This window comes from Aedes aegypti, chromosome 3 (genome assembly GCF_002204515.2).
Source record: "Aedes aegypti strain LVP_AGWG chromosome 3, AaegL5.0 Primary Assembly, whole genome shotgun sequence".
Lineage (NCBI taxonomy): Eukaryota > Metazoa > Arthropoda > Insecta > Diptera > Culicidae > Aedes > Aedes aegypti.
This window is the reverse complement of record NC_035109.1, coordinates 193,137,710-193,163,748: the sequence shown is the minus strand read 5'-3', so window position 1 is coordinate 193,163,748 and position 26,039 is coordinate 193,137,710. Positions and strand designations below refer to the sequence as shown.

The following is a 26,039-nucleotide window of genomic DNA, read 5'->3' as shown; positions in this document are numbered from 1 at the left end:
CGTGCGAAGATGTTGCATCTGGGTGGTCCGGCTCTGCAGACGGTTTTTAAAAACTTAGACGATTACGATTACGTCCCGCTGGTTGCTGTTTTTCCTCCGTGGTATGATGTTGCAGTTGAGAAGCTAGACGAGTTCTTCGAACCGAGGCACCAAAGTACTTCCGAACGTAGGAAACTCCGCCAAATGAAACAAAATACGGGTGAGAGATTTGCCGATTTTGTTATCCGACTGAAGCAACAAGCTGCCGAATGCGGCTTCGATAAATATGGACCTGGCATCGAGCATGTTTTGAAGGAAATCCATCTAACGGATGCCGTTGTTGAAGGGTGTTCTTCAAACGAAGTACGTCGGATGATACTGATGAAGGATTTGTCTTTCGCGGATATTGAAGTGCTTGGAGTTGCTCATGAAGGGGTCGATCAGCAATTGACCGAGATATCAACAGCTCAGTTTGGAACTCGTTCCGAGGGAAAAGTTTACAGTTCCTTCAAAGGCCGGGACCGGCGTGCTACGTTCAGAAACGATACGAGCAAGGTGTGGTTGGCGAAGTCGTGTTTCAATTGCGGTCGGCAAGGACATCTGTCAGCTTCGCCTGCGTGCCCAGCGCGTGGGAAGCAATGCCATAGCTGCAAAAACTACGGGCATTTCGAGAAGCTGTGCCGTAAACGAAAATCACCTCGAACAGAGCCATCGGGAAAGAAGCATATCCAAGCGATCGAAAGCGTCAACAATGAAAATATCGAAAATACGACAAAATGCGAAGAAAGCCCAATGCCGGATAAGGTTTATTACGCCTTCTACTCGGGTAACGAATCCAACACTCTTACCTGCATCGTAGGCGGCATTCCAACGGAGATGCTGATAGATTCGGGCGCTGATGCCAACTTAATCAGTGAGATCGTTTGGACGAGAATGAAAGAAAGCCGAGTTTCAGTCAAATCGTCGGCAAAAGGGAGTAACCGTGTACTTATGGCATATGGTAGTAATACTCCTTTGACCATTGCGGGATCTTTTGTTGCTGACATAACGGTTGGAGTGAAGACGATTCAAGCTGAGTTTCTTGTGGTCAAAGGTGGGCAGCGTTGTCTCCTCGGAGATCAAACAGCAAAGCTGCTGGGCGTTTTGCGGGTTGGGTTGCAGATCAACCGTGTCGAGAGCCCCCCACGACAGTTCAGCAAAATAAAAGGAATTAAGGCACATATCAACATCGACCCTGAGGCTATCCCTGTTTTTCAACCAATGCGACGCATCCCATTACCGTTAGAGGAAGCAGTTGCGAAGAAGATCGACGAACTTTTGAAGCGAGACATCATCGAACCCAAAACAGGTCCCACTAGCTGGGTATCACCACTAGTAGTCGTGGGAAAGGCGAACGGCGAGCCACGACTATGCCTAGACCTTCGACGTGTTAACGAGGCTGTTCTACGCGAACACCATCCGATGCCGATTGTGGACGATTACATCGCGCGGTTGGGAAGAGGAACCATTTGGAGCAAATTGGATATTCGCGAGGCATTTCTCCAGATTGAACTGGCGGCGGAATGTCGAGACGTGACGACCTTCATGACGAATCGTGGTCTCTTCCGCTTCAAGAGACTGCCATTTGGCTTAGTAACGGCACCGGAGCTTTTTCAAAAAGCTATGGATGAGATGTTGGTTGGATGTAGCGGCACCTACTGGTACCTCGACGATATAATTGTTGAAGGGAAGGACATCAACGAGCACGATCGTCATCTTGTATATTGAATTATCCAAAACTGTTACTGTTTTCTTGTCTTATTTTTAACAAATAAATTGAATTCCACAAATATAACTATTCGTATACCAATAATGTAAGAAAAGAAGCAGGTTAGTAAGTATATTTCTTATTTTGTTTTCAGGTTCTTTCAATTCTTAAGGATAGGGGAGTGGAACTCCGATGGGAAAAGTGTCAGATTCGTGTGACTGAATTAGAATTCTTGGGGCACCAAATTTCTGATCAGGGAATAAGTCCTTCTGAGTCAAAAGTAGCAGCGTTGATGTCGTTTCGAGAACCTCAGAACGAAGCAGAGGTTCGTAGCTTCCTTGGGTTGGCCAATTACCTTAACAAATTTATTCCACATCTTGCTACTATTGATGAACCACTGCATCGCCTTTTGGTAAAAGGCACCAAATTTGAATGGACAAAGAGAGAATCTGACTCCTTCCAGTCCATTAAATCCGCATTGAGTAATGTACACAATCTAGGGTTCTACAGGCTAGAGGATCGTGCAGCTGTTGTTGCTGATGCCAGCCCATCAGGGTTAGGAGCAGTTCTACTCCAGTTTGACAAAGAGAACAAGCCTCGTGTTATTAGCTTCGCTTCCAAATCGCTGACAGAAACCGAAAGGCGGTATTGTCAAACGGAGAAGGAGGCCCTAGCGGTTGTGTGGAGCGTGGAAAGGTTTCAATATTACCTTCTCGGTCGGAAGTTTGATATTCTGACTGACTGTAAAGTCCTTGAACTCCTATTTGCTAAACGGTCTAAACCATGTGCGCGCATCGAACGTTGGGTTCTGCGTTTGCAAACCTTCGATTACAATGTGATACACGTGGCTGGAAATGAAAACATAGCCGATACTCTTTCACGCTTATCGATTCAGGAGCCGAAAGCATTTGACCCTTCTGAAGAAATATTTGTCCGTGAAGTGGCCATGCAAGCAGCAAACTGCACAGCGCTCACGTGGGATGAAATTCTGAATGCTTCAAAAACAGACTCCGAAATTTTGAATGTGTTAGACATTCTGAAACACAATGACGTTAAGAGTTTGCCTGTGGAATACAGAGTTATCGCGAATGAGTTATGCGATTTCCAAGGTGTATTACTACGTGGTGATCGAATCGTAATACCCTCAGCATTGAGAGAGAAGGTTTTGAATACAGCTCACGAAGGTCATCCCGGTATCGTGATGATGAAAGGTCACTTAAGATCCAACGTTTGGTGGCCTAAAATGGATCTGGCAGTGGAAAAGTTTGTTAACCTTCCTGTTGCATTCAAAAAAAAGGTACACTTAAGGCATTCCGGGTCATATTGACCCGGATTTGGCACAGTAATATCGCAGGCATTTTTCAACCAAATTTCAATGTTTTTATACTCAAAATAATCGTTAGTTCATAAATTTTTTGAATCTGGGCCGGACACAAGGATTGACCGGGTTTGGCCGCTCAGAATCGACGCCAAACAGATCAAGGTTTGGCCATTTTTGAAAGGGCATGCTTTTCACGATAGGGGTCGTGAAGTTTATCTGTATTGGTTTACAAATGGATGCATATGTAGAAGCTTCCTATCAGAACTGAAATTATTGCTAGTATCAATCATTTGGAGCATCTAGAACTGTTTGGTGGCCACGGAACAGGACTCAGAGCCCCCAGACAGACACCAGAGATATCCGGATATGTGGTCAATTTACACTTCCCGCAGAACCCAAACATGCGACATATCAAAATTTGCAGAATTTTATGAATAAAAAACATCTAAGGGAATCTTAGCTGTCATAAGCCATATTGACCACGTTGTGGCCACAGAACCGGTTCCAGAGGCCCCAGCGAAGTGGCCAATTTTCGAATTATGTACAACCCAGCCATGTGACATATCAAAATTTGCAGAATTTCATGAAAAGAAAACTTCAAGCATTAATAGCTATCCTGAGCCAAAATGACCACCCTGTGGCCACGGAATCGGTTCCAGAGGCCCCGGTAAGCTGGCCAGCTTACGGATTATGTACAATCTAGCCATGCGACACATCAAAATTTGCAGATTTTCTCCTAAAATACACTACAGGTAATCCTAGCTGTTTTAAGCCAAAATGGCCACCCTGTAGTCACAGAACCGGTTCCAAAGGTTCCGGTAAAGTGGCCAGTTAACGGTTTATGTACAATCGAGCTATGCGACATATCAAAATTTACAGAATTTGGCAAGTTTGGAACTCGCTTGGCCAACGAGCGCCGGAGGTGTTCCCGGTTCCCTGAGGTCATTGCCAAATTACATTTTTCATGTCGGTTGTTATTTTTGTGTGGTGTGAAGTTCCCTAGAAACTAGAACATATAGAAAGTTAAATGCCAGCGGACGCATACGGATTCGTTGGAAATCTTCCGAAATATGACCATTTCCGTAAAACTTGTTCCGGAAAATATGGTCAGCCATGTATTTCCAATCATGTATATATTATCCGAAGCTTTATCCATGTAAGCATCAAGCTTCAAGATGATGCTCCCAGCAGCATATTCAGAACTTTTAGACGCACTGACTACTCTATAGTAGGTTCCGGGTGTCCTGGGGGAAGTGGTCAATTAGGAATATGAGCATCAAACTTCCGAAGGTATTTCAGAACCACCAACTGCCATGATCAATATATAGTAGGTTTCATGTGCCCCGAGTAATGTGGCCAAATATAAGTATAAGGTATCAATATTTTAGAAGGTGATGCTTCTGAAAACACTTCCAGAACCACTGGCTGCCATTGCCACTGTATAGTACGTTCGAGGTACCCCGATAGAAGTGGCCAATTCCACCCATGCACGGAATAATATCAAAATGGGTAACAAACTTGTATATTTTTAAAATTCATGCTTCCGGAAGCAGTTTTAGAATCACCGTCTACCATGAACAGTAGGTTCCATGTGACCACTATAATCCATAATAACCATTCTATAGTAGATTACAGAAGCTTCTACACAAATTTCCAATTCGGAACATGGTCAGATCCCCTGGGGCTCTTGTAACCTGCTATAAAGTGGTCTAGCAAGCTGTGATTTTGGAAATGCTCACCTTAAAAAATCTTGAAGTTTGATACCCACATTGATATGATTCCAGGTATATTCCAGGATATAGGTAGCTCCGGATAATATTTATATGATTGGAAATATAAACATCACTGACTATATTTTCCGTAATCAGTTTCACGGAAATTTTTGAATCACTCCCCTCCCGAATGAATGAATCCGTTTTTGGCAACATTTTCGAATGCCATTAAAATTTATATTTTTTGTAAATATTATTATGTCTTTTTATTTAGTCATTTGAAAAGCAAGCCAGCTTCACGCTTACCGCATTTCAGAGCTCAATTTCCGCCGATGTTCCCCCAAATATCACTAAACTTTTAGGAGTACCTTACGCGCCTATTTAATTTTAGATAGTCGTATGTTCGCAACGTTTCACGAACTCATTAATCTCTATGAGTATCTCAACTAGAGTTCCAACATCTTTACTCAGGCATTCACGCTGTATTACAAGCCCACTTGAGTATGCCGGTAGGTGATACAGTCATTGGCGTAAATACGGGGGGGCTAAAGGGGGCTTAGACCCCCCTAGAAAAGTTCAAGCCCTCCCTAGAAAATTTAAACTCTTATGCTAAGTATGTACCTTAGTTAAGGGATTTGTTTGATCAAAGGCGTCAAGCTCCCTCTAGATTTGAGTTCAAGGTACGCTAATGGATACAGTTAATATAAGAATGTTTTCTTCAGATTTGGAACAGCTCGTTTGAACGAAGCAGTATTGTCATAAGAGGAACAAAAAGTATAACTCACCACTTCAGCTCGCTGTTATTTTTATTGTGCAATGACATGTATTGCGTATGTAGAAGCATAACAGTCGTGTTTCTTAGCTTTCCATGGAATTTCATAAAATAAATTGCGTATTTCAAGAAGATTCGTTTTCAAGTATATTCCATTAGTGTCAATATACAGTATCGGACATATAAAATGCACCAAACCGTTATCACATACAAAATGGTCAACTTTAGAGGTCTATATCTCCGCTGTTTCTCAACCGATTCTTTTCATTTTTGTCTTTGACGAACTACAAATCATCCCAATTTTTGATAACTATTGAGAAAGTTTTGCGAAAACTATTTGCATAGCATAGCATAGCATAGACTGAAATTGAGAAAGTTGTGCGAAAACTATTGATTCAAAAGATACAGATAGGTTGAATTTTGACCTAAAAAATGCACCAAGACAAAAAGTGATGTAGCAGACAAACTACACGTCGCACCATTTTGCTGTCTTCGGCGCATTTGGTCCTTATCACTCAATGAACAAATGCGTCGAAGACACCAAGATGATTCGACCCATAGTTTTTTTTGCTACACCACGTTGTGCGTTGGTGCATTTTTTATGTAAAAATTCAACCTATCTGTAACTTTTGAATCAATAGTTTTCGCACAACTTTCTTAATAGTTATCAAAAATTGAGATGATTTGTAGTTCGTCAAAGAAAAAAATGGAAAGAATCGGTTGAGAAACGGCGGAGATATAGCCCTCTGAAGATGCCCATTTTCTAAGGGAAAACGGCTTTGGTGCATTTTATATGCCCGATACTGTATAATCCATAACTTTGACAATACCTAGAGCAATAAATGACTCACAAGAACAGGATTTACACTATACTTCATCCTCAATAAGGTCGATGCACGCTTCAATGAATACGATAGATACTCTGTTTGACGTTGGCCTTTTTAAGAAACGATCTAACATTCTATATCAGTGATGCTCAGGCTAGATTATACTGCGTAAGATATCAAGATTTTGCATGAATTTATCAAAATGTTCCTTATGATATCCTATCGACCGTTTGCTGGAGCTATGAGTTCTTTTACCCTAATGGAATCCTATGTTTTATGATGGGCTACTGAGAATATTGAAAGTACTGAGCGAAATCTGAGTATTTCTTGCGGGATCTTGAGAATGTATATTTAGTAATTGAGAATGCTGTGCAAAATCTGTTGGTTAATTGTAAACTCCTATGATTTCTAAGGCAGCATGTGAATTTCTAGCGGAATACTGTGGATGACTAGTTTTATTTTCAATATTTCTGACAAAATTTTGAGAATACTGAATACCCGACCAGACGGAAGAAACAAGATTATAACAGAATGTGTTTCCCTGATATGATTTTTTTACATCACCAGTTGTCATAAAACATGTGCCGTTTGTAGTTAAAATAATAAAAATTCTAACAAAATTTGCACCACAATAAACTAAAATATAACAAACTCTGTTACATTTATATCAAAATGATTACAGAATATGTTGCAAGGATAATACAAAGTAACAAAATTATTGCAAACTATATTACTGTTCATGACAACAAGCTGATAAATTCGATGTCAAAAATAAAAGAAATGTTGTTATAAATGTGTAACTTAAAATATAACAAGTTTAGAACAAAGCCAACTTGATAACACAATTTTATCAACTTCTATTACTTCTAACTGCTGCTGATACGAATGTGTTATAATCTTGTTATGTGGTTCTGGTCGTGTAGATTTACAGTGAAATTCAGAGATTGCTAGTGGCAGCCTGGAAAGTCCTTATGAATTTTTGAGACTTGAGAATTTTCCGCAAATTATAGTTTTTCTGTATTCTAACACAATTTTGACGATTTGTTCATTTCTTGAATAAAGATCACTTATGCGATTCTGGTTTCCACATGGTCCATATGTACAAATAGTATACATAAAGCTTATAAAACATCATTTAAGATATTTCAGCAATAAAAAGTGTATGGAACGCCTGTCACAATTACCTCTTACGTGACATCGACTTTTGGAGAAATCGATTTATAGAAATATCGACTTTTGGAGAGCACGATGTATGGAAATTTAAAGGGACTGAAAAGTCCATCGAGATATAGAGGATATCGAGTTAAAGAATATCGAGTTGTGGAGAGTGGACTGATTACATCAGGTGACTCTTTCATAAAATCCATCAAATATTGATATATCGCATGGGTGAATTCTATGGAAAGTATAAATTGACTACATTGCCGGGACCTCTTGAAAATACGGAACGAATTATATGGCCACAGAATGGCTGATACATGGCACATTACTGCTTAGATTAGCTTAGATGATTTCTTCATAAAATTCTGCAAATTTTGATATGTCGCATGGCAGGCTTCTTTGGAAATTTCAAATTGGCCACTTTACTGGGACTTTTGGAACCTACGGAACCGATTATTTGGCCGTCGCATGGCAAGCTTCTATGGAAATTTCAAATTGGCCACTTTACCGGGACCTCTCAAACCATCGGAACCGATTATTTGGCCACCGAGTAGCCAAACATGGCCTAGGGCTGCTCAGATTACCTCGGATGTTTTCTATATGAAATTCTGCAAATTTTGATATGTCGCATGGCAAGCTTCTATGGAAATTTCAAATTGACCACTTTACCGGGACCTCTCAAACCATCGGAACCGATTATTTGGCCACCGAGTAGCCAAACATGGCCTAGGGCTGCTCAGATTACCTCGGATGTTTTTTATATGAAATTCTGCAAATTTTGATATGTCGCATGGCAGGCTTCTATGGAAATTTCAAATTGACCACTTTACCGGGACCTCTCGAACCATCGGAACCGATTATTTGGCCACCGAGTAGCCAGAACATGGCCTAGGGCTGCTCAGATTACCTCGGATGTTTTTTATATGAAATTCTGCAAATTTTGATATGTCGCATGGCAGGCTTCTTTGGAAATTTCAAATTGGCCACTTTACTGGGACTTTTGGAACCTACGGAACCGATTATTTGGCCGTCGCATGGCAAGCTTCTATGGAAATTTCAAATTGGCCACTTTACCGGGACCTCTCAAACCATCGGAACCGATTATTTGGCCACCGAGTAGCCAAACATGGCCTAGGGCTGCTCAGATTACCTCGGATGTTTTCTATATGAAATTCTGCAAATTTTGATATGTCGCATGGCAAGCTTCTATGGAAATTTCAAATTGACCACTTTACCGGGACCTCTCAAACCATCGGAACCGATTATTTGGCCACCGAGTAGCCAAACATGGCCTAGGGCTGCTCAGATTACCTCGGATGTTTTTTATATGAAATTCTGCAAATTTTGATATGTCGCATGGCAGGCTTCTATGGAAATTTCAAATTGACCACTTTACCGGGACCTCTCGAACCATCGGAACCGATTATTTGGCCACCGAGTAGCCAGAACATGGCCTAGGGCTGCTCAGATTACCTCGGATGTTTTTTATATGAAATTCTGCAAATTTTGATATGTCGCATGGCAGGCTTCTATGGAAATTTCAAATTGACCACTTTACCGGGACCTCTCGAACCATCGGAACCGATTATTTGGCCACCGAGTAGCCAGAACATGGCCTAGGGCTGCTCAGATTACCTCGGATGTTTTTTATATGAAATTCTGCAAATTTTGATATGTCGCATGGCAAGCTTCTATGGAAATTTCAAATTGACCACTTTACCGGGACCTCTCAAACCATCGGAACCGATTATTTGGCCACCGAGTAGCCAAACATGGCCTAGGGCTGCTCAGATTACCTCGGATGTTTTTTATATGAAATTCTGCAAATTTTGATATGTCGCATGGCAAGCTTCTATGGAAATTTCAAATTGACCACTTTACCGGGACCTCTCGAACCATCGGAACCGATTATTTGGCCACCGAGTAGCCAGAACATGGCCTAGGGCTGCTCAGATTACCTCGGATGTTTTTTATATGAAATTCTGCAAATTTTGATATGTCGCATGGCAGGCTTCTTTGGAAATTTCAAATTGGCCACTTTACTGGGACCTCTGGAACCTACGGAACCAATTATTTGGCCACCGAGTAGCCAAAACATGTCCCAGGGCTGCTCAGATTACTTCGGATGTGTTTTTACATGAAATTCTGCAAATTTTGATATGTCGCATGGCAGGCTTCTTTGGAAATTTCAAATTGGCCGCTTTACTGGGACCTCTGAAACCTACGGAACCAATTATTTGGCCACCGAGTAGCCAAAACATGTCCCAGGGCTGCTCAGATTACCTCGGATGTATTTTACACGAAATTCTGCCAATTTTGATATGTCGCATGGCAGGATTCTATGTAAATTTCAAATTGACCACTTTACCGGGACCTCTCGAACCATCGGAACCGATTATTTGGCCACCGAGTAGTCGAATCATGGCCCACGGCTGCTTAGATTACCTCGGATATTTTTTACACGAAATTCTGCCAATTTTGATATGTCGCATGGCAGGCTTCTATGGAAATTTCAAATTGGCCACTTTACTGGGACTTTTGGAACCTACGGAACCAATTATTTGCACACCGAGTAGCCAAAGCGTGGCTCAGGGCTGCTCAGATTACCTCGGTTGTATCTTACACGAAATTCTGCAAAATTTGATATGTCGCATGGCAGGCTTCTATGGAAATTTCAAATTGGCCACTTTACTGGGACCTTTGGAACCTACGGAACCGATTATTTGGCCACCGAGTTGCCAAAACATGGCCCAGGGCTGCTCAGATTACCTCGGATGTTTTTTGTATGAAATTCTGCAAATTTTGATATGTCGCATGGCAGGGTTCTATGGAAATTTCAAATTGGCCACTTTACTGGGACCTCTGGAACCTTCGGAACCGATTATTTGGTCACGGAGTAGTCAAATCATGGCCCAGGGCTGCTCAGATTACCTCGGATGTATTTTACACGAAATTCTGCCAATTTTGATATGTCGCATGGCAGGATTCTATGTAAATTTCAAATTGACCACTTTACCGGGACCTCTCGAACCATCGGAACCGATTATTTGGCCACCGAGTAGTCGAATCATGGCCCACGGCTGCTTAGATTACCTCGGATATTTTTTACACGAAATTCTGCCAGTTTTGATATGTCGCATGGCAGGCTTCTATGGAAATTTCAAATTGGCCACTTTACTGGGACTTTTGGAACCTACGGAACCAATTAAGGCCCAAACGCAATGACAGCGGAACACCAACGGAAAGCGGTACCGGTTCGCCAGGATGAACTATAAAATGCTAGTCGACTCAGTGTTGGTTCACTTTCATTCGTTGACAGCTCAGTCGAGATGATGTGATTCATGCTGGCGAACCGGTTCCGCATTCCGTTGCCGTTCCGCTATCATTGCGTTTGGGCCTTTATTTGCACACCGAGTAGCCAAAGCGTGGCTCAGGGCTGCTCAAATTACCTCGGTTGTATCTTACACGAAATTCTGCAAAATTTGATATGTCGCATGGCAGGATTCTATGGAAATTTCAAATTGGCCACTTTACTGGGACCTCTGAAACCTACGGAACCAATTATTTGGCCACCGAGTAGCCAAAACATGTCCCAGGGCTGCTCAGATTACCTCGGATGTTTTTTACACGAAATTCTGCCAATTTTGATACGTCGCATGGCAGGGTTCTATGGAAATTTCAAATTGGCCACTTTACTGGGACCTCCGGAACCGGTTATTTGGCCACCGAGTAGCCAAAGCGTGAATCTGGGCTGCTCGAATTACCTTGGATGTTTCTTACACGAAATTCTGCAAATTTTGATATGTCGCATGGCAGGGTTCTATGGATATTTCAAATTGGTTACTTTACTGGGACCTCTGGAACCTACGGAACCGGTTATTTGGCCACCGAGTAGCCAAAGCGTGAATCTGGGCTGCTCGAATTACCTTGGATGTTTCTTACACGAAATTCTGCAAATTTTGATATGTCGCATGGCAGGGTTCTATGGAAATTTCAAATTGGCCACTTTACTGGGACCTCTGGAACCCACGGAACCGATTATTTGGCCACCGAGTAGCCAAAACATGTCCCAGGGCTGCTCAGATTACCTCGGATGTTTTTTACACGAAATTCTGCCAATTTTGATATGTCGCATGGCAGGCTTCTATGGAAATTTCAAATTGGCCACTTTACCGGGACCTCTGGAACCTACGGAACCGATTATTTGGCCACCGAGTAGTCAAATCATGACCCAAGGCTGCTCAGATTACCTCGGATGTTTTTTACACGAAATTCTGCCAATTTTGATACGTCGCATGGCAGGGTTCTATGGAAATTTCAAATTGACCACTTTACTGGGACCTCTAGAACCTACGGAACCGGTTATTTGGCCACCGAGTAGCCAAAGCGTGAATCTGGGCTGCTCGAATTACCTTGGATGTTTCTTACACGAAATTCTGCAAAATTTGATATGTCGCATGGCAGGATTCTATGGAAATTTCAAATTGGCCACTTTACTGGGACCTCTGAAACCTACGGAACCAATTATTTGGCCACCGAGTAGCCAAAACATGTCCCAGGGCTGCTCAGATTACCTCGGATGTTTTTTACACGAAATTCTGCCAATTTTGATACGTCGCATGGCAGGGTTCTATGGAAATTTCAAATTGGCCACTTTACTGGGACCTCTAGAACCTACGGAACCGGTTATTTGGCCACCGAGTAGCCAAAGCGTGAATCTGGGCTGCTCGAATTACCTTGGATGTTTCTTACACGAAATTCTGCAAAATTTGATATGTCGCATGGCAGGATTCTATGGAAATTTCAAATTGGCCACTTTACTGGGACCTCTGAAACCTACGGAACCAATTATTTGGCCACCGAGTAGCCAAAACATGTCCCAGGGCTGCTCAGATTACCTCGGATGTTTTTTACACGAAATTCTGCCAATTTTGATACGTCGCATGGCAGGGTTCTATGGAAATTTCAAATTGGCCACTTTACTGGGACCTCTAGAACCTACGGAACCGGTTATTTGGCCACCGAGTAGCCAAAGCGTGAATCTGGGCTGCTCGAATTACCTTGGATGTTTCTTACACGAAATTCTGCAAAATTTGATATGTCGCATGGCAGGGTTCTATGGATATTTCAAATTGGCCACTTTACTGGGACCTCTGGAACCCACGGAACCGATTATTTGGCCACCGAGTAGCCAAAACATGGCCCAAGGCTGCTCAGATTACCTCGGATGTGTTTTGTATGAAATTCTGCAAATTTTGATATGTCGCATGGCTGGTTTCAACGGGAATAGCAAATTGGCCACATTTCCGGGGTCTTCCAAGAATGGCTAAACCTTGATCCGTTTGTCGCCGATTCAAAGCCGTTAAACCCGGTCAATCTTAGTTTACCGCTCAAATTCATAAAATTCATGAACTGACGATTCTTTTGAGTATAAAAAGTTTGAAATTGGGCTGGAAAATACCTACAAAATTTCAATGTCAAATCCGGGTCAATATGACCCGAATGCCTTAAGTGTAACTTTTTTTGTGGCGCCCTTCAGAAACATGCTAGAAATTTGATTTTTTGCCTAAACACAGTTTTCCAGAAAATAGGAAATGTCACAAAGTTTCAAAGCGCTAGGTGGTTCCGTTTAAAAGTTACAAGTGCTCAAAAGTCGGTTTCGGGTCATATTGACCCGAATGCAACAGGAAGGTTAAACGATGTAGGGGCTGTGTATTAGTAGCCGCTCCTGAACCACCAGAACCGATGCATCGTAGTCGGCTTCCTTCATCGCCATGGCAAACGCTGGCGCTTGACTTCTTGGGACCACTTCCTGAAGGTCAACATTTATTGGTTGTAGTTGACTGCTACAGTCGTTATATGGAAGTCATTGAAATGGAAACAACAACCACGAAAGATGTTACTCGAGAGTTGATGATCATGTTCAGTCGGTACGGTATTCCATCGGTTTTGAAAGCCGACAATGCGCCACAGATTAGCTCAGATTGTGTAGAATTCCGAGAGTTTTGTTCGACTAATGGTATTAAGCTGCTGAATACAATTCCGTACTGGCCTCAATCCAACGGAGAGGTTGAACGCCAAAACCGTTCAATTTTAAAGCGATTGCGCATTTCACAGGAACTCGGGAAAGATTGGAGGAATGAACTGCGACTCTACTTACTAACATACCATTCTTCAAAGCATCCATCCACGGGAAAGTCACCCGGAGAATTGATGTTTGGACGTCAAATCAAAAGCAAGCTTCCAACAATTTCAAATTTCTTGGAAGATGATAGTGTTCGCGAAAGAGATGCTGTCATTAAAGAAAAGGGAAAGGAGTACAGCGATAGACGACGGCAGGCTAAGGAAAGCGAGATACAACAGGGTGATACCGTGCTCGCTAAACGCATGCGAAAATCAAACAAATTGGATACAGATTTCGCTAATGAAGAATTCGTTGTTCAGCGAAAAGAAGGAACGGATACCCTCATACAATCGAAAGTTACTGGTAAACAGTATAGGAGAAGTGCGTCGCATCTAAAGAAGATTGAGGATCACGAAACCCAAAACGAAACCTCCGATGAACTTCAAGATTATCAAGGTGTTCAAGATTCTACACCACCAGCGGTTCGAAGCGAAATAGAGTCTAGAATGGAATCAGATGACGCAAAAGCTTCGGCCACAACTTCACGCAGATCGCCAGCTATAAAACGGACTAGAAATGCACCGATGAAATATCAAGACTTCGTGTCGTATTGATGTACGAAGAAATACGATGAATTACATGAAATTGAACTCTTTAAACAAATTTGCATTTTTATTTCAAAGGAGGGGTTGTAGTGTATTAATAATATCTACCTTTCATATGTTGATTATCCTTGATCGCAAAGAGATGATACCTTACTTTATAAGAGCCTTGAACGTGGACGTGAAGGGGGAAGTTAGTTAGGTTGCAACGGGTGACAGAGACGGACGCAAATATTACACTTACCAATCTGGAAAGTCCACTGTGACTCTCTTACACAAAGTTGTATACGATATCGAGAAAGCATTCGCTCAGAAGCAATCCTGCTTGGGTGTTTTCTTAGATATTGAGGGTGCCTTTGATAACGTGTCTTTCGATGCCATATTGGAAGCCGCACGAAACCATGGGCTACCTACAATGATTACCAATTGGATTCATCAAATGCTCAAAAACCGACATCTCTTCTCGACATTGCGTCAAGCAGCGATTCGAAAATTGAGTGTTTGCGGATGCCCCCAAGGGGGAGTCTTATCACCACTTTTGTGGAATCTCGTAGCAGATACGCTATTGAGGCAACTCAATAATTGCGGTTTTCCAACTTATGGATTTGCCGACGACTATCTATCTTTGATAGTTGGTATGTGCATAAGCACCCTATTCGACCTGATGCAAAGTGCTCTTCAGGTAGTCGAGAGTTGGTGTCGCCAATATGGCCTTTCGGTTAACCCGAATAAAACTTCTATTGTTCTTTTTACGGAAAGACGAAACCGCGATGGAATTCGACCTTTGAGTCTTTTTGGCACTGAGATTAATGTGACTGATCAAGTAAAGTATGTCGGAGTCATTCTAGATTCCAAACTTTCATGGACACCTCACATTGATTTCAGAGTCAAAAAAGCTTGCATGGCCTTCGGTCAATGCCGGCGAACCTTTGGTAAAACTTGGGGCCTCAAACCCAAATATATCAAATGGATTTACACAACAGTTGTTCGACCAATATTGGCATATGGATGTCTTGTGTGGTGGCAATAGGGCGAAGTGAGAACAATCCAATCAAAATTGGACCATCTCCAAAGTATGTGCTTGATGGCGATGTCTGGTGCGTTCTCTACAACTCCCACAGCAGCGCTCGAGGCCCTTTTCGACGTTGCGCCACTACACATACACCTTAAACAAGAAGCACTTCCTTGCTCTTACCGTTTATGGGTACTGGATCTACTGGAGAAAAATCCAGTGAATCGTAGATCTACACACACTTCGTTGTTTCCACTTTTGGTGAATTGGGACAAAATTGTCCTTGCTCCAAGTGATCTCACAATTGCTTGTCACTTTCCTTACAGGACATTTACCTTACAATTCCCTTCACGGGAAGAGTGGACGTCTAGCTATTTGGAAAGAAGTATATCTAACAATATAGTATGTTACACTGATGGCTCCCTTCTTGAAGGTAGAGCTGGTGCAGGAGTATACTCCCGTGAGCTAAGGCTGAATCAGTTTTACTCACTTGGTAGAAACTGCACCGTTTTTCAGGCGGAAATATTTGCTCTTTTGTGTGGAGTGCAATCAGCACTTCAACAGCGCGTAATGGGTAAAGTCATATACTTCTGTTCAGATAGTCAGGCTGCTATAAAAGCTCTTGCTTCGACCAACTCAAGGTCGAAGCTTGTTATCGCATGTCGAACTCAAATTGAGGAACTGAATTCAGTCAACTCTGTAAACCTTGTATGGGTACCTGGCCATTCTTCCATCGCTGGAAATGAATTGGCTGATGAGCTAGCTCGCGATGGAGCATCACATGACTTCATTGGCCCTGAGCCAGCTATTCCAATTTCCAAGTGCTGGGTGAAGCTTCAGATAAACTCTTGGGCGGCAACTCAGCACAAGCAATATTGGAATAGTTTGGAGTCATGTCGTCAAACAAAATTGTACATTACTGAGCCATCTCCAAGGGTGGCGAAGTATTTAACAAATCTGTCAAAGCAGAATTGCAGTCTCTTGGTCAGAGCGTTGACAGGCCACTGCCGACTCAACTATCACATGGCAAATATTCAGCGTGCTGACTCATTTGTGTGTGATAGTTGTGACTCCGATTATGGAACTTCGTATCACCTGATATGTAACTGTCCAGTTTTTTCGCAAATGCGATTCCAATTACTTGGTAAACACTTATTAAATGAAACTGAATTCAGAGGCCTGAATCTTCAGGATATTCTGTTATTCTTAACCCGCTGTGGTAATGAGCTATAGGCTCTCTTTACGCTCATGCGTTCTGCAGTGTCCTTTTTAGGGCGCTGTTCGAACCCATTGTGGTATGGAGCTACATGCTCTCATTTCGCTTATGCGAGCTTCCCTCTTCAAGGGACCCCACTCCTATTTCCTCCCATCTTTCCCTTCCCTTTCCTCTCCCATCGGGTAGATGATGAAATAGGCTCAAATATGGCGATGGCACAAATCTCCCAACTGGTGGGGAACGTGCCTTTGGAGCCGGCCTTCTGATACCTGATACTCATTGCTGTCCACATTCTCAGCTGTTAACTTATTTAAGGTTTTAACAACAGCAAAAGTACTATGAATTAAATTTAACCTGTATAAACTGGAACCAAACTTATGTAACTTAAACAGTTTAAAACAAACTGATTTGGTTTTCCGGGTAATGGTGCATTGCGGTAAATGGTTTTTCCGGGTAATGGTACATTCTGGTAAATGGTATTCCGGTAAATTGCATTGCGTTTAATGGTATTCCGGATAATGGTATAGAATCTTACAATTACGTTACAATTACGTTACAATTAAGTTATAAGTTACAATTAAGTTATAAGTTACAATTACCTTATTATTACGTTACAATTCCGTTATAATTACGTTACATTTACGTTACAATTATGTTTCAATTACGTTACAATTACGTTATAATTACGTTACAAGTTCGTTACAATTACGTTACAATCTTGAATAGTCGAATCTTTTGAAAATCTTTGGAAACCTTCAATAAGTGGGGATTCAACTTTTGTTCATCCCAATGCATACCGCTGAACATTGATCTAAGTTTGCATTTAAAGAGCAATTTCTCAGCTCCTTATAGGGCAAAATTTTCTTAAGCTGCTATCACCATTACTTTACAATAATTAAACATGTATGCTTATTTGTGGCTCTGAATTGTTAGTTGGGTAGTTATGCTTTTTAATTATGTTTTATTGTTTACGGCTAACCAGCCGAGTGTTTTCTTCAATTTTATTTAAATCAAGTGGAGCAGAAGCGAAGTGCTGACCATCAAAACGTGATATTGATTGGATTGACATGAGATACAATATATATAAAGATAATTTCAAATCTTTATTCCTGGAACTTCTGTGCCATGGCAAAATTTGTTGTATGCAGATCTAATGAATAGCTCACTACTATTGGTTAGATTTTACAAATGCTAAATATGATATTGTTATGGAATTCCAGGAGTAAATTTGAGATATCATTTTCAGATCTTTTCTCTTATATCTATCAAGTTAACATCACTTTCAGATATCCATATCTCGATATCTCTCCCTATGTCGATGATTTCTTCGGTCCCTTCAGTCTGCATACATTTTCTCTCTCTCCATATCTCGATATCCTGCTTATCTCGATATCCTTCTTATCTCGATATCTCAATAACTCGATGTGCTCCTGTTGATTTTTTGTTCCAATTTTTCTCTCCTTATGTCGATATGACCATAATCAAAGGTGATTAGACTAGATTTTAGTGATTCAAAACAATGTCAGAACGCGAGATGACGTCTGCTTCTTTATTATTTTTCTGGTAACGGAATGATTTTCAATCTAGTATTCATTAAAAATCTCTCCGTATCTCGATGGTCGCTTCGATATCGAGATGTGGAGAGGCGACTGTACTAAGCTCTTTTTTTTTGCCTACTCGAAGCATGTAAAATCAAAGTAAAACAATCTAAAATTGATCAAATTCAAGTGCAACATTTTTACAGGGTCCCTAAATTTTAAATATCCAGAACACAATTGGTTGACGTTCCTTTTTATTAATTTAATATGTTTGCTCAACAAAACCCGAGATAACGTTTAAAAATTTACTATATTTTTTGCAAAGTGAAGTGAAGGGTAAAAATTCAATTAGTTTTTTATTTGAATATATTAATAATTCCTCCAAAGTGAATGTGTAATTAAAATTACAATTGAAAAACCTGAAAATTGTTCTTATGAAAAATGGAAGCATGACAAATTTTATGCAATCGATGTTAAAAAATAAAATGTGAACGTGATTATTGTTCAAAACATTTTGATTTGACAAGTATATGTGGCAAAAACATGCTGCAATGTGAGTAAAAAAATAATAAATTTACTTGAATTTACATTTTATTTTTTATTGCCCCACCCTCGACATATGTTGATGGAAGGTGAAAAAAAGAAGAATTCAAGATTTGTTCCGGCCCAATTCTATTTTATAAATTTTTAATCGCAATTCTATGAGATGCATCATACACATTTAATCGTAGAATTTTTTTTTCGGTAAACTTAAATGACGAATTCAGTCGGTAAACATATTTTTACGAAAATCGGTAGTTTACATAAATAACTGAGACTCGGTAATTTGTTTTTCCATGAAAATCAGTAAACAATTTTTACTGAATTTCGCCAAAGCGCATCTGTCAAAAACGAAAAATCAGAGCTGCAGATACCAACATGTGCTCGGAATATATTAAAACGTTCTTGGAAACGCACGTGCAGAGCGCCTACATGTAAATATTTACATAGTTTTTTGTATTATGGCATATAATAGGGCGTACAATTCATTCGATTCAGCAATAATTGAAGCCTTTTTTTTCATATTTTTAGGAATATTTCCCGGACCTTCCACTTCTCAGCATGAAATTGCAGCAAAAATGGTCATCGTGCTACTCGGAATTTGATTCAAACGTAAAAGCATAACATTTCTCAAAATGAGTAAAATGTGAGATGTTTATAGTGGTGGTGGTTTATACATTTGTAATGCAATAAAACATTTAGTTTTAACAAATTTGTTTTCATTATTAAAATTTATGAGCTGCGTTTTCTTCTTATTCTTCTTCCAATCAATAAATAATCATATGCCGAATTTCGGTAATAGTGAGCCGAGATTTTCGGCAAAGGATTACCGACCTCTTCGTCGAATTTTGACAGCTGGGCTGATTTAACATTTTGCAGCACTATCGGCGCTTTAAGCTTTTACCGAGATTTTCACCGAAATCTCAGCTGTTGGGTTCTCGCAAATTATTTTTGCCGGCCTCGGCGAAACAAATTAAGTGTGTACGTGTGCGAGAGATTTACCGGTCCAAACACGTTTCGCTAAACAAAACAAAGAAAGTTGTACAAATTTCGAAGTTTTTGTCGCAAAATATGATGATTCTTTACAAAAAGATCAAAGACCGGCAAGATTCGAACCCACGTCCCTCACACACTTAAATTATTTCACCGACCTCAGCAAAATGTTTCGCCGAGAATCCAACAGTTGAGATTTCGGCAAACCTAGTTTTTTATATAGTCATGCTTTACTATTAGGGTAATAATCTAGACGAATACCAAGAAACTTGCAATAATATTCGCTCCTTCATACAAAAAAGTTTGTATGAATGTGGATAACTAATGCAGGGCGAATACTAATACAATTTGTCAACTTACCTGTGGTTGGTATTACGAATTCGTCATATTTAAGTGCACATGAGTCGAGCGTTGTATTTAAATGTAACTGCGATACATCGGTGGATGGACTGGTTGTTGAGATCATGTCGAATCATTACTTTGGAAGGATAGTTGAATGTATTACTCTTTATTGGCTGAGTGCGTAGCTCTCCTTACTGATTGGACTGCTGCAATAGAACAACTCTGAATGTTTTGGTCGTCTGAAAATGAAACGAAGAGGACAAAATGAATGATTAGATTTGTCAAAGATTGCACCAGGAATTTATTATTAACAAGTGGTCCCGGCAAACTTCGTCTTGCCATCAAGTAGGCTGTTGAAAGCCGTTATGAATCGTCCCATACAAAATGACAGTTCCGTTCACTCTCGTTTTTCTGACCTTCCCGGTGAATATCCTGGAACTTTTATACACACAAACACGTCGGAATCCTTGACGAACAAAATGGAGAAAGAATCATCCAAACCCGTTGACCCGTTCGTAAGCCATTTCGTGACATACAAACACCACTCCATTTTTATTTATATAGATTATGTAGAAATTCGTGTTGTTTTTCAATGTATTTTTTCTTGAATTCAAATGGTAGGCAATTGTGAAAATTTCAGATTATTGCTTTTTCACTTGTCATTTTATGGGATATTTTAAATTGGCATCTTGTACCGATTTTATCCTGCTTGGGAACGAATGGATCCCTGCTGACCTGCTATCGGAATCAAATTAGTGCAACCCTACTCGATTAATTACGTGGTCGAATTTGTTCACCGTACACATTACTCTGTGCATGGGTAGTTTATTCAGTTGATGGCTATTTATACCAAGTTTTGCAAGATGTTTATGTATGGTGTTGCTAGCGTGGCCTTTTTTGAGATTACACCCAGTGACGGACTTGGGATCACGGAGAGGAGACAGTTTGTTATGCCACAGGCTGAATTATTAAACATTAACATTTCATGAAATATTCGGAATAAATACATACATGAGAAATTTCACCTTATTCACTCATAAAATTGTTCTCAGTTATGCCAAAAGGAAAAAAAATGCACTTGGTTATATCATATTGAACATGGTTGCTAACAGTTGGATGTGAACTATCTTTTTACCTCTTTTTAATGTGAACGAATCCAGTTGAGTGAGGTTTAGAGCTTTTTAAGTTGGATTTCACAAAGGTTTTATTAGGATTATATCTATTTTGTTTCACACGAGGTAAACCACTTTTCCATAAATTAGGTTTCCCAGAATAATATGTTTCCCCAATCAGCTCATTTGTAGGAAAGTTCCTGGTTCTTTTAGAAGTTAAATATGTTTTGACATGCAACACAAACCCGTGATATATTATGCATCCATTTCCGTTTGAAAGCATTTTTTCTCTTATGAGCAGGTGAAATCAACTCACCTGTAAAAAATCTGGACTGCTACGGCAAATGAACTGTAATATGCTGTTTACAAAATGTTTATTATTTATTTACTTGGTTTTACATCAATTAGCATGATAATACCTCACCAATAGTATTTCGCCAATTCACTCAGTTCATGGCCGCTTCTCTCCATCCTCGACTGCAATCCACGCTCTCCAAGTCCTGGTGCACCTGGTCAATCCACCTAACTCAATACGCCCCCGCCTTCTTGTTCCGACCGTATTACAGAGCTGTTGTGCGGCATTCTTGCAACATGCCCTGCCCAGCGTATCCTTCCAGCTTAAGCCACCTTCAGGATACAGGGTTCGCCGTAGAATTGAACAAACTCGTGGTTCATCCTTCGCCGCCACACGCCGTTCTCCTGCACGCCGCCGAAGATAGTCTTTAGCACTTGGCGTTCGAAAACCCCAAGAGCTTGCAAGTCCTCCTCGAACATAGTCCACGGCTCATGCCCGTAGAGGACTACCGGTCATATGAGCGTTTTGTACATCGTGCATTTGGTGCGGGGGTGAATCTTTCTTGATCGTAGTTTCTTCTGGAGCCCATAGAAGACCCAATTTCCACTGATGATGGCCTTCGGATTTCTCGACTATCATTGTTGTCAGCTGTCAGCAAGGATTCGAGGTAGACGAACTCGTCCACCACCTCGAAAGTATCACCGTCTATCGTGACACTTCCTAGGTGGGCCCTGTCGCGCTCAGTTCCGCCTACCAGCATTAGCCGCCATACACCATTAGCCCGACTCTTGTTGCTTCGCATTTAACCCTTCAGTTGTCGCGCGGTTTGCCACCATCAGAACCACCACGCTGATGTTGTGCTCGACAAGCGAGGTTTTTTCACCACTGTTGTACAAAATACGACAGCGCGACGACTGAAGTGTTAAGGCGGGTGAATCAGCCACCGTTTCAAATTTTCTCCCAATAATATCCATGTCGTCCGCGAAGTAAACAAATTGTCCGGATCTCGTGAAAATCGTGCCTCGGCTATTAATTCCGGCTCTCTGCATGACACTTTCAAGCGCAATATTGAACAACAGGCACGACAGTCCATCGCCCTGTCGTAGTCCCCGCCGAGACTCGAACGAAGTGGAGTGTTCGCACGAGATCTTCACGCAGTTTTACACACCGTTCATCGTTGCTCTAATCAATCTTGTGAGCTGTTCTCGTACATGATCTTCCATAGCTTCCATAGCATACTGTCGTATGCCGCCTTGAAATCGATGAACATATGGTGCGCAGGGACCTGGTACTCACGGCATTTTTGGAGGATTTGCCACACGGAAAAGATTTGGTCCGTTGTCGAGCGGCCGTCCATAAAATTTGCTTGATAACTTCCCACGAACTCGCTTGCTATAGGTAATAGACGGCGGAAGAGAATCTGGGATAGCACTTTGTAGGCTGCGTTTAGGATAGTGATTGTACGATAATTTTCACACTCCAGTTTGCCGCCCTTTTTGTAGATAGGGCATAAAACGCCTTGCTTCCACTCCTCCGGTAGCTGTTCCGTTTCCCATATTCTAACTATCAGTCGATGCAGACAAGCGGCTAACCTGTCCGGGCCCATCTTTATGAATTCAGCTCCGATACCATCCTTGCCAGCGACCTTATTGTTCTTGAGCTGTTGAATGGCATCCTTCCCTCATCGTGGGTACTGGTTGGTTTCCACTGTCCGCTGTGCTGACGTAGCCATCGCCTTCGCTCTCCTGACCTTCTGTGTCTTTCGATCACCTCGCGTCCGTCCGTCAAGATCCCATGCTACCATCCTTATTCCGGCACATTTCAGCTCGCGACACAAAGCCTTTGCGGGATGTGTTGAGCTTCTGATAGAACTTCCGCGTTTCTTGAGAACGATACAGAAACTCCATCTCTTGGCCATCATTTTATTTACTTAAGTTAAGGCTAAACTTAACCCATCAGTGATATCCATAGTATATCGCCATCAATGCACTAGTGATGGAATAGACAGCATGATGTTGATGTGATATAGATTGATCCGAATTGTATTGCAGTCGGTCTGTACAAATCAGCAAATTTTGAGCGTTGATAGTGACAGCGAACAACTCTGGTTTCACCATCACCAGGCACCCAAGCAGCACAATTTGTTTCAACTCAAGAATAAAATAATCTCTTGAAACTAATCCAAGTTGTCAATAGTTGAAAATATGACTTTCAATTGCACTGAATAGCAACGCAAAAAGCGCAAGAGGTGGAGTCTGTTTGCAACATATTTAAGTTATATCGAATTTGCTTATTTGTGGCAAAATACTTGAGAGAAAAAAAAATGAAAACAAAAATATGAACGAGAACCAAACTTCCGACCTCAAGATCACCAAACTTCTCCTCTATTCACTACTCCACCAGCTCTTGGAACAATTGCTTCGCCAATGCACTATAAAAGCGACCACATGACCCATTAATCAAAGCTTGTTGCTTATAACTTTACTGCATCCTTCGGAATACAAGTTCATTACTGTCGAAATTAGACCACGCCTGAAATAATCTAAACTTTTCGCAAAAACTTCCGCGCAACATATGAGATACACCATTCAAACAAACAAACTGTTGCTAGACCATGTTTTCGTTGTTAGATGATACGTAAGGTGCAACTCAACCATATTGAAACTCGATTCAAACAAACAAACTTCTAGCTGTCATACACGTAGTTTAGTGCAACTTGGTCGCAACTGGGATGAATCTTCTTGAGTTGTGGTATGGAAACGAAAATTGAATGCAAGTTGCGGATGCTTTAAATGAAAGTAATTTGAAACATAACATTAAAACCGGCATTTTGGGAGAAGTTTCATGAGTTTGTTTGAAAAGTTGCTGGAAACATCTTGACAAACTTGACTTCATTGCTATTTGCAAAGGATATTTGCAGCAAATCTTGTCGTTTCAAAAATGTTGAACGTCAAACAAAAAGTGAAATGCATGTTCATTGGAACGGAAATGAAACTTTATGAGCCTTGATATTGATATGCAACTGAACTAGAACCATGTAGGTTACAGATGTTTTTATTGATGCGCGATTGAAACCATTTTTGAAAAGCATCTCTTTGGAAGATGTTTCGTGTGCTACTTGGGTAGTGGTCGGAGTCAATGTTAGCGCCACCATAGATTCTGACGGCGGTTATGTCGGAGAAGTGCCGTCCATCGATCAAAACGTGGTCGATTTGCGATTCTGTCTGCTGAGGTGATCTCCAGGTGAATCGATACGGGAGGCTGTGCTGGAAATAGATTCTACGAATGGCCATATTCTTGAAGGCGGCAAAATCTATCAGTCGTAGGCCGTTCTCGTTCGTCAGCCGGTGGGCACTGAACTTTCCAATCGTCGGTCTGTACTCATTCTCCTGGCCAACCTGAGCGTTTAAATTTCCTATGATGATCTTGACGTTGTAGCTTGGGCAGCTGTCGTATTCGCGTTCGAGCTGCGCGTAAAATGCGTCCTTGTCATCATCAGTGCTTCCGGAGTGTGGGCATTTATGCTGAAGTATTGGTATTGGTATTGCATGGTATTTATGCTGAAGTTCAATAATCAACCTTTGATTCTTAACATGCACATTCGTTCATTGATCGGTCACCACCCGATCACGCGTTTTTGCATATCACCCATCACTATTAAAGCTGTTCCCAGCTCACGTGTGTAACCGCAGCAGTGGTAGATGATGATGATTACCTTTAAACGGTCGCACCATTGCTCCTGTCCAGCACACCTCCTGCAGCGCTACGATGCCAAAACCGCGGACCTTCAGTACATCGGAGAGTATGCGTGTGCTTCCAATGATGTTGAGAGATTTGCAGTTCCACGTACTGAGTTTCCAATCGTTAGTCCATTTCCGCCGCTATGGCCTTTGCCGATTGTTCTGGTCCGTATTCTCTCGTTGACACCAACCCTCTAGATTTCAGGAGGATTATTCCCGCTAAATGTTCGGAGAACCATAGTGCGCAGTTTAGCTTAGTGCCCTTCTCTGACATTCGGACGATGATCAGCCACCCCTGACATGGAAAACATACACTGATGTGAGCTGCTCCTAACATAGAGTACAGACACTCCAGGTTTGCAGAAGCAAAAGCTAAAGCAATAACAAATCCCTAACTTCCCTGTCAGCATACGACCAAAGTTCCCACTTACTTGGTTGGTTACTCGATCTTCCCTAAGGTTACACGTACCACGGCCAGTACCACGAGGAGATAGGGATAAGAGTTGCTGGGCAAGAGGCCAATGACCACACAAAGGGCTCTATTTTATTCCTGCAGGTACGAGAGGTACCAATGGTACGCCATGCCCAGCCATTTACCGTGCCACAAAATTGGATATACACTGGAAATTAAATTTTATACATGCCCCTTTTTCCAATGATCATATTTTTTACTGACAGGAAATAATAATTGCCCTGTAAATTTGGATTTTGAATCAATTTGGAACGTAGAATCTGAAAATGAAAAAATCACAACAGCTCTCAAAAACCAAATTGCACGTATTGACGCATATATTGAGCTGTTCGGTAATCCAAACCGCAAGGTTTTAAATTTATTAACTCATTAAACGTGATAAATATGGATAAAGCATGGGTGAACTTATGATGGGGATTTGAATTCGAAACTTGTTAGCTTCTGAGTTAGTGGATCACCAAGTGGCTCGGTAGCATAGTTGGTAAAGCGCTCGTCTAGCATACAAGAGTCCTCGGTTTGAATCCCAGCCGAGCA

The 26,039-nt window shown here is 41.3% G+C and overlaps 1 protein-coding gene across 25 annotated transcripts in view; it reads right to left on the bottom strand.

Moving 5' to 3' along the window:
• Window positions 1-26,039, bottom strand: part of LOC5571400 (PDF receptor) — a 219,402-nt gene that overhangs the window by 74,628 nt on the left and 118,735 nt on the right. For all 25 annotated transcript variants that reach the window (XM_021855679.1, XM_021855688.1, XM_021855693.1 and 22 more), the window contains exon 3: window positions 19,905-20,125. In XM_021855679.1, coding sequence (XP_021711371.1) covers window positions 19,905-20,010 — 106 coding nt within the window. In that variant the 5' untranslated portion in view covers window positions 20,011-20,125. The remainder of the gene's footprint in view (window positions 1-19,904; window positions 20,126-26,039) is intronic.